Source organism: Aegilops tauschii, chromosome 4 (genome assembly GCF_002575655.3).
Source record: "Aegilops tauschii subsp. strangulata cultivar AL8/78 chromosome 4, Aet v6.0, whole genome shotgun sequence".
Taxonomy (NCBI): Eukaryota; Viridiplantae; Streptophyta; class Magnoliopsida; order Poales; family Poaceae; genus Aegilops; species Aegilops tauschii.
The window spans coordinates 323774209-323784326 of record NC_053038.3 but is presented as its reverse complement, the minus strand read 5'-3'; the positions used below and the strand labels follow the sequence as shown (position 1 = coordinate 323784326).

General features: G+C 51.1%; 1 protein-coding gene across 2 annotated transcripts; it reads right to left on the bottom strand.

The window, feature by feature from the left end:
• Positions 1–3871: 3871 nt before the first annotated feature.
• LOC109778378 (protein REDUCED WALL ACETYLATION 1) lies at positions 3872–8745 on the bottom strand. 2 transcript variants are annotated; one of them, XM_020336933.4, is made up of 15 exons: positions 8493–8745; positions 7393–7484; positions 7003–7140; positions 6856–6912; positions 6704–6776; positions 6224–6382; positions 5780–5929; positions 5449–5704; positions 5240–5355; positions 5019–5105; positions 4851–4939; positions 4703–4765; positions 4543–4599; positions 4333–4429; positions 3872–4254 (listed from the first exon to the last, which is right to left on the bottom strand). In XM_020336933.4, exons 1-15 carry the CDS (start codon positions 8559–8561, stop codon positions 4099–4101), a joined length of 1659 nt encoding a protein of 552 aa, XP_020192522.1. In that variant the 5' UTR covers positions 8562–8745; the 3' UTR covers positions 3872–4098. The 2 variants fall into 2 exon arrangements, with proteins under 2 accessions (XP_020192522.1, XP_020192523.1); XM_020336934.4 differs by having other exon boundaries at positions 7003–7137.
• Positions 8746–10118: the final 1373 nt, after the last annotated feature.

The following is a 10118-nucleotide window of genomic DNA, read 5'->3' as shown; positions in this document are numbered from 1 at the left end:
GGCGAAGCCCTCGAGCCGTTCCGTCCGGCCTCGCAGGCAGCGACTAACGGCGTCCAGCACCGCCTCCTCCTGGGTCTAAGGCCAGAAGACAATGACGCCCCCGCTCCGCGCCCTCCCTGCCGAGGCACCAAGGCGTACTCCCCGCTGGCCGCTCGCGACGCGACCAGCACCTCCTCCACGCCCCTCCCAGCGCCGACGACGACCCGGACGCCGGGACGCCCTGCGTCGCCGTCTCCGGCCCAGCTGCCGGGGTGGCCTCCGGCACCGCCGCCCGCGGTGCCTCCTCCAAAACCGGCGGCGCCTCCGACACCGCCGCCCGCAGCGTCTCTTCCAAAGCGACGCCGCCTCCACCACCATCAGTCCCCGCTCACTCGACCACGTCGGCCCGCGGCGGGGTGTCATCCTCCACCTCCACGACCTCCCGGTCGGGGATCACCACCTCAGCCCAGCCTCCACGGCCGTGCTCCCTCACCGACGACGGCTCGAAGACCGTCGCCGCCACCACCGTGCCCTCCGGCATCTCGCGCCAGGCCGGCTCCGCGCCGGCTTGCGCCCATGCCGCCGCCGCGTCGGTCCAAGCACGGACTGACGCCGCCTTCCAGCTCCGCCTCGGCCCGGTTCCTGTCCCGCCAGGCCAAGGCTTCGGCGTCGTTCGGATCCAGGCCGAGGTCCGAGTCAGCCCGTCCCTCCACCTCGGCCTGGTCGGCAAGGTCGGACCGGCTCCTGCGGAACGCGGCCCCTTCGGCGGTCGCGGCTTCCGCCGCCGCCCTCGCCAGCACGATTGGCGACCTGGAGAAGAAGACAGAATGAGCAGAAAAGAAACAAGACTAGCTCAAGAAAAAAAATCTGAGCGCAAACAAGAGATGAAGCCTACCCCGCCAAGACCGGGACCGGAGTTGGCCTCCCGTGCCCGCCGCCGTGCTTCCTCTTGGCCGGCCTCCCGGCCCCGGCCGGGTCCGCCGTGCGCTTCGGGGCCCGGGGTCGCGGCGCGGCGCTGTCTTTCCCATGCGGGCGGCTCGGCGCTGCCCCGTGCGAGGACCCGGCTCCGCTCGCGTCGCCGCCTCCCCCGCCCAACGCCACTACACCGACAACTGGCGTCAGCACCGACCGTTCCATGCCGCGGTCAGCAATTCAAGACACATGAAGAAAAACACGAGACTTACCCGCGCGATGCCCAGCACCGGCGTCGGACTCGGCCTCCTCCTCCCCGCCATGAGCCGCGGGCTCCTCTGGCGCCACCGGCTCCACCTGCGACGGGGCCCGGGCGTAAGGATGCCGAATCGCGTTCAGAAGTACCCCCCGCGTCGCGTCAGGACGGATGAGAAGGTGTGCGGCAGCAAAGTAAGAAGACCAGACACTCACCTGCGGCGCCGGGCTCGACTGGTTGTACGGCGCCTTGCCGAACCACCAGTCCTCCCCAAGGTTGGCCTTGGAGATGTCATTCACGCCGCGCGCGACCTGCTCCGCGAACAGCCGCGTCGACCCCATGCGGTTGGGGTCTTGAAGGCCGACCATTTCGCCGATGAGGCAGGAGCGCCCCTGAAGCGGAAGGACCCGGCGCATGATGAACGCGGCGAGGAGGTCGGTGCCGGTGAGCCCCTCCTGCGTCCTCATCACCGTCACCCGCTCGCAGAGATTAACGATCTCCTGCGACGGGCGCCTGGGCGAGTAGCCCCAGTTCGTCTTCGCCCGCGGCGGTGCGATGGCGAAGGCCGGAAGGTTGATGCGATCCACACCAAGGTTGCGGACGTAGAAGGAGTTTTGCCACTTCTTGGCAGAATCCTCCAGCGGGATCTTGGGGAAATCCGCCCCCGACCGCTTCGAGATGACGTCGGCGCCGCAATCGGCGAACTCCCCGGCCGACGGGCCCTGCTGCTTCAAGGAGAAGAAGCGCGCCCAGAGGTCGATCGTAGGTTCGACCCCCAGGTACCCCTCGCAGAGGGTGACGAAGCCGGAGAGCTGGACGATGGCGCCGGCGCCAAGATGATGCGGCTGGAGCCCGGAGAACTCCAGGAACGCGCGGAAGAAGGTGCTCGCCGGCAGCCCGAACCCGCGCTCGAAGTGCGTGAGGAAGACCACACGCTCCTGCCCCTCGGGCCGACGCCTCTGCTCGCCGCGCGGCAGGCGGACGCCGACGTCCGTCTCCCGTGGCAGGCGTCGCGTCGCCCGGAGTTGGGTGATGTCCTCGGAGGTGACATTCGAACCCATCCAGGAGCCCGATGGCAGCGACATGGTCAAAGGAAGAAGAAGGAAGATGGACGGCGAAGGAGTTCTGCTCGGAGCAGCGGGCGCCGCAGTGCGTCAATTGCAAAGAGCGGAGCGAGAGCAAAGGGACAGGAGGGCGCGAGCGAGAATAATATCCGCCGCCCCCTGCCCCCCGATTTATAACCCTCGGTTTGAACGTGGGGAAGTGGGATCGTCTGCATACGCCCGTTCCACTACCCCGCAATAAGTGCGCACGTACGCGCGCAGTAACTGCCCGGGGAAGAGCAACCGGCCCCGGACGCCGCAATAAATCCGCGCGCTTGGGCCGAGGGCGCGCGGCAGTGGGCCCCAGCCCGTCGCCTGGTCCCGTCACGCGCGTGGCCTGTCAGGCCCCTCCGACTTCCGGGCACCACGTGGCGCCCGCGCAGAGCCCGAGGGATTGCCCCAAGATTCGGCGGACTTCTCGGTCCCCGCCACGGCCGGGATGCCACGATCCGGTTTTCGAGAAAACCGGCACACAGTGGGTGTTGCCGGACCCGGCGCTCGCAGAATCCACCTTGCTTAAGGAGGAAACTGCGAAGGCCCACTCATCCGAAGACGGCGGACCTTCACAGCTTCGGGGACTACTGTCGGGGGGATGGACCCCGGGCAGGCAACGGAACCCGGATCCTCTTCAAAAAACAACGGGGCTGGCACCGCCCCTCAATACCGGCACGCGTTTGGTCGGGTCGCTCGACCCGGCCAAGCCCCACAAGCCGGCCAGACTAGCCGACCCGGCAAGACACATCGACTCGGCCTCAACAACTAGCGCAAGACAGCCGAACCCGGCACGGCCAAAGCCTCCTCACCAAGCCAGCGCCACCCATGGCGTGCTACGCAATCCAGCCGCGGGTCAACTCCCGTCCCATCCAGGCCGTATGATGGGGACGAGACTTCAATCAACGATGACCGATGCAACAGTGCCCCGCCCATGCCTCTGGTCAGCAGGAACGTGGCAACAGTGCCCCTCACCTACCCGCTGACCAGGGCCGACGTAGCTACAGTGCCCCCGCCCTCACCGCTGATGACAGCAAGCGGCAACCTGACGGAAAGCACTGCACGCGACTCGACTCGGCCACGCCCTGACGATCGACAAGACGGCGCACAGTTTCCCTAGGCATGCGAGGCCCGCACCTAGGGGAACCCGGCGAACCACAAGCCCTCAGCGGGACCCAGCCCGGGTCCCCGGACACCGACAATACTGACCTACCGACTTGTAACATTACCATTATACCCCCGGGGGGGTTGGACTATAAAACCCCCGGGAGCCCACGATCATTCGGGGGGCGAGCGAGAGGACTAGCCACGAAACAGCAACACCGGAGAGAAGGAGCAGCCCAAGCCTTAGCCAGCTTCCTTCCTCCTCCATACAGCTCAAGGAGCAACATTGTATTATCGATCATCCAACTACACTCGGCAGGACTAGGGGTATTATCTCTCCGGAGAGCCCCGAACCTGGGTATGTCCGACGTCCCGCGCCCGCTCATGCCAACCTCGCCTCTGGAGTCCAGCAGCGCCCTCGAGCCTCCTCCTCTCTTTAGCCATCCCTTGGCATCTGCCGTGCGCCCACCACGACAATTACTCAACCGCAAGAATTACAATCACGACCAACAATGTCCAGGACATGTTTGTACATATGTGTACGTGTGTGTACCCTTATCATATTCCCACTTGGGGCACATTGTACATTTTACACTCTTCAAGACTAAAACGCGGGCACGCCGACTCAAGTCCAGGGTGAAAGAGAAGCAGTTTATGCGGTGTGCCTGTTGACACTTATCTCACCGACAATCAAACTAGCTTTGTTGATACCCTAGAATATAACTAGAACTAACAAACTAATGGCTAAATTTGCTAGTATCCTGCTATGCCAACTAAGGCAAATGATACAGAGTAGAGTGCAACTGAAATGGCAATCCCTGCGACAAAATTGTACGAGAGGTGCTTGTTATCACGAGGTACAAATGCTATCTTCAAAGTATTAGTCAGTTCGAAGAGCCTATGGGAAACCTGCAGAAACACATGCTGGCATAAGCAAGTCGCTTTATGGACTAAATTCAATGTCATACATGGGGAAGGTGTACATACCGCAACATATAGTGCAGTAGTCAGCATGAAGTTAAGTAGTGGGTAATCTGGGATTATCGTCAATAGCCACTTGGGTTGCCCATTGGGTACCTTTGATCTTCGAGAGTCATCAAAGCAAACAAAATAAGTTTCAGTCATTTAAAATCTGAAGGCAATTATCCAGTGGCACAAATGGCAGAACCTATAAAGTACGGAAACTGGATATGGTACCTGAGCCAGATATGGAACTGTGATATATATGTTTCTAGTGTAATCTTTCCAAGCCAGCTAGAACAAACAAATCAACATGTGTTAGTCGCATATTCATAGATCATTAGCATTACATTTAGTCATATAAAGATACAATTTGCTCTGTTAACACAAAACTTACGCAAATAGCGTTAGAGAGCACGCCCGGAATTCTTGAGTGAAGTTGCGCAGGCAGATGTAAACACTTTTGAATGCAACACACATGGATCAATCAGATTTAACAGTATACAGATGGATTTATACTCGACACAAACAGGAAAAATACATACGTTATGGGAATCCAGGATGTGTAGGGATGGTATTTGTTGTAGGTAATCTTGTCCAGCTTATAGATGTACTCATACCACAAGTACCCAGCCTGTGTTCACCAGAAAGCCAGCAGATCGTATCAAAATATATCTATGACGGACAATTTGCTGTAGATGTTTGATAATTACCGTTAAAGAAACTGTAACTATAGAGGCCTTAATATAGAGTTTCGTTCTTGTTTCAGCTTCTTCAAGCTTTTCCATCCACTTCTCAACCTATGACATGGAGATGTCAAACACATTTCACCCGCTCTTTTGATAATTCTGACGAAATTGAAACTATCTTTGGATCTAAAAAAACATATCAGTTATGCCAGCATACTGCATAAAACAAGTTATACGGAACATACCGTTGGATGGTAATAGGCATATATCATCCCCACAATCCATATGTAGCGATCCAGTCCAGATCGGAAGTGCCACTCATGCAACCTGGGGAGATCTGGTTTAGAAGGATCATCATAACCTGCACACAAGACAAGTAACATTGTTAAGTCTCATTGAAGAAAAAAATGCATAGACTAGCAAACTCACTAACTGTTACCAAAGGAAAACTGACCTAGAAGAAAAGTGAATGGGCTCCAGACTATCTCAAAGACACCTGGGATTTCCCATACCAAGATAACTACCAAGAAGCACCCAACAAATTTTATCGCAATCACTGATCTAATCTCATTGTACTTGTTTAGAATTCCAAGAGCACCATACACCATGAGGGTGAAAAGAGTGTGCATAGGGCAAATATAATATAGTGTGTAATCATTATTTAGGACAATACAACAGAATGCCACAAAGAAATTGAGGCGCCACATCATCTGTTGAAGGTGCAACCATGTTAGTAAAGTTCTGCGGATAAAAAGAAAGAACAATTGGACTAATTAAGAATGGACCTGAGCAAATCGTCCCAGACTGAAATCCTTCCGCACATAATAATAGGAGAAGTTACCAAATCCAGTCATCCAGACATATGCAGCAATGAACACACGAATCGCATTGTAGATCTCTTTAGCATTGAAGTAGTGGTACATCAAGAATAGCACCTGGAAAGAAACAAAGCAATGCTGAGAAGTGGTGCTCTGCTAGCAGAGAGATCAAAACCTTGCTGGTTGCAAATGGATGCCCTTGGTTAATCAGCTTATTTACAACTAACAGGTTATAAATGAAGGTGAAGGAGGTAAGCATTAAGCAAGTAAGCACTTCAGGATGACAGTTACAACTGAATAGTCAAACATTCTCGTTAGAAAAATCTGATGCATTAATATTCATGCATGATCGGCGGGTAGTAGAATAAAAGCCAGACAAAATGCTATAAGAAAGATGAACTATGAAAATACCTGCATCCAACCCTTCCATTCTTCCGTCTGATGCCTATTCAAATATAGTATAGATTTTCCAGTGAATGTGGACTTATCTTGGTGGACCTTGAAGGAAGTAATAGCTGCTACGATGATAAGAAGAAAATAGAGGAAAAGGAAGAGATCTCGGCTGTAATTCTGTAGATACACACAAAAAGAAGTTATCCAATTGAAAATAGCATATTGCGCACACACACCTTCTATGCAGCTTCTAGTATTTTGCATTAACTTGAATAAGTGAGAAAAGATGACATGTTCTAAGAATCTGATTTTTACCAGTATGTTACATAGGGACATCAAAATTTAGCATAAGATTCTACAGAAAAACAACATACTAAAGCATCAGCAGACCTAGAATCTGAAAGCTATTTACAATAGATAATAATGCCATATAACTATACATTCAGATGGTGTTTAAATGTGGGCATACATTTCTAGCAAGTATCAGCATAATAGTACCTTTTCAGACTCTCCGAATATATTTGTGCGGTCGCATATGTAAAAGTAAAGTAGATGGCCTCCAAGCTCGGATCTGATAGACCAATGGCAAGCGGTCAGCAGAATAATGCAACCAGACAAGTATCAACGAATACAGAATGCAAGTAGATTACATTGCCCTCAGTGTCACTCGATGCTCCAGAAGAAGTATCTGGTCCATACAGAAAAGTCTGTGGAACCAACTAAGTCAGTGCATTTGAATCTTGACATTTTAAACAATCATTTATTATTGCCATCGAGAATTATAGTTCACAAGCAACCTGAGCATCTGTGATGTGAAAGAAGCATAAACTGGCTTTGCACCAGCTACTTGACCACCCTCCTCCAGTAACATTGTTTGATCCTCTCCTTTGTTTGAGCTGCTATCCATGTCTGATAAATTGATGTCCGAGTGTCTACTGACAAAGAGAAGGAAACATTACTTAAGAGTCCTTCTAGAAAGTAGTGTTTCATTAAAAGCAACATATAATGGTGCCAATACTCATTTCAAGATGGAAGAACAAAATAGATCAACCCCAGAAAAAGTAAGATATATTGAGCTATGGACCTATGGTACTTGCAGCATAGGCAGAGATTTCTGTTCAGAGACAACATTCAAAGGGGAGATACAACTTAGCAGCATTCCCATGATCAAAATAGAATTTACTCACGTTTTAAGTGAAGCAGCATTCTTCCCATGAAAGAGAACCTCAGCATGCACCCAGGCCGCAAGAACCCAAAGAAATCCCAGAAAAGCAGAAAGCTGGGATAAAGTACAAAGCAAGTTCTGTCAGTTCCAATGATCAATGTCCCAGAAATAAATAAATTATAGTATCTGTAATAAACAAATTAACTTCATGGGGGGATAATAGCATCACTATGCATACTTAGTTAGGGGAAGTTACAAAAAGCCTTCTAGACGCGCTGTTTAAACTTCAGCCCTTGTACTATTGCAATCCACAATACTCTGCAGTTTTGCATACTAATTAATTGGCCCGCTGAACCTCATACCGGTTACTAAACTCAAGGATCGATCATGTATAGTATAACAAGCACATCAACATTGAATTCAATAGGGTGAATGGCCAAACCTATAAAGTGGGTTAGCACACACTCACTGAATCACTAGTATGAGCATATATTCCCCAAGAATACAACAGAGAAATCCGGTGATCTTAATGGCTATCTTAACATCTGATGTCTCCAGATCTACAGCCCTCATTCATCAATGTGTTCGTACGGCTAAAAAGAATTCCACCCCAGATTAGATACTACCATTCCAAAACACACATCAGTAATCTGTCCATAGATCCCCACCACACACACACACACACACACAAAGAAATTAGCCACGGTTCTCAATCCTGAATGAGGTTAACTGGTTCCCCTCCAATCAGAATAGCACCAAATCCTAACCAACGAGCAATACTTGCACATTGACAACAATAACCAACCAAGTGCGAGCGCAACAGAGCCAGCAACCATTTCACTGACCAATCTAGGAATCCCTCAAATAAGAAAAGGCACACCGAATCCCGTGAGGAAACTTCACAACCATGCCATCTCCAGCGCTTCCTTTCAACCACCTAAAACAGAAAGCGCGCCCCGCAGTTCTGCACTTGCTTGCCCGCTCACCCGCCCCCCTAAAATCCCCGCCGCTACCACTTCAGCCCCGCGCCAATCGCCTACAAGCTCCAGGAAGCACCCAAGGAATCCGCACGGAGCAGCAATGCCGCGCCGACGCCCGATCGAGGCGCGATTTAGGGCTCACCTGGCCGGGCGTGAAGGAGGTCGAGGCCGCCATGGCGAGCCCACCCGCGGACGCGAGCGCCTCCGCCATTTCTACAGCATCCGCCAAGCTCTGGCGCTGGGATCCAAACCCGAATCGGAGGAGGGGCGAAAGTTAGGTAACCGAGAGAAAATAAGCGCGGGTTTGTGTGAGAGCAAAAGGGCCTCTCCGGATTACGACGGACGGCGAGTCGCGCAGACACTGCATGTGGGGCCACCAGCGATGGACAACGCGGCCCACAGTCGGTGCGATTTGCAAGTGACGGTCTACCTAAAAGAGTTAGGTTAGATTTAGCCATTTAGGTTGGAAAGATTCGTCTTTCTTTTCAGCTACTGGAAAATTAACTTCCAAGGTACATAGGATAAGGCGTATAAATTTTATTTGCAAGGTGAAAGGAGTTCTATTCCAAATTAAGAGAGTTACAGTCAAAAGCCAGAAGATCCTCATGGCGGTGCCGTGGTACACTCGATACGACTATAATTTGCCAGACGATCGGCAACTCTATTCTGATCCCTAGTCAATTTATGGAGAATAAATTTGAAAAGTCCATTCTGCACCCGAGCTCATATGCTCCCGCATGAACAGTAAAATCAAAAAAAATTGAGAGAAACATTGACAAAAGTTCTAAGTGCCTGTAAAAATTCATCATGAAATCACATCCCTGTAAGGCGTGGCAAAAAAAACAAATTCAGTGCTTCAAAATCCGTTTGAAAGTAGCTTTTTCAGAGTACTGTTTTTGTTTTTTTGCCACGCCTTCTAGGAATGTGATTTCATGACGAATTTTTGCAAGCACTTAGAACTTTTGTCAATGTTTCTCTCAAAAAAAATTGGAATTTTTTTTAAAAAAAAATATTTTTTTCGATTTTACTGTTCACCCGAGCTCATTTGAGCTCGGGTGCAGATTAGCCGCGTCCGAATAAACTCTCTGTCACACATCAACTCCTTAATTTCAGCCACGAGATGACCATATGCCGAACGAACTAGTCCATCCCCTGATAGACAGATAAAGCCTAACTTGAGTCAAATTGAACAATGACTAGAAGACTGGAATGTTGTATAGTGAAAGTGCAATCATGCCCTTACATCATATTTTGGTGTTGATGACAATATACATGTAGGGAACTAACTATGTTTATCAAGTAAATCTCAGGTGTTAGCCCTCGGTTGACACATGTGTGTGTGGACCATGGACGTACGAGATTGATATGACTCAAGGAAGAAGAAACATTACATCAACGATTCTTTTATTGGTTTATTCTTGAGTATAGGGATCCCACACTATTAAGAGGAGATCGATAGGGTTAGCAGAAGACTTGCTCAAGTCATTTCGTATTCCTCTCAGTTTTCCTACCTTCTACATCTCCTAAAAATGCCCAAGTCTTTTGGATCACTGGTAGGATCAACAATCATCACATACACTCACTCTCTCTTCTTCATGTGTTTGTAGCCTGGAGGTTGCCGGATGTCCGGGGCCCTTGCCGGGAATCCGTCCTCTATCACAAAATGAGATCAACTACTGATTCCTGCTTGCCGGATGTCCGGCCCCTTCGTCGGATGTTCGGGCAGCCATGTGTTGTCGGATGTCCGTGTGCTCCCCAGAAATCCGAC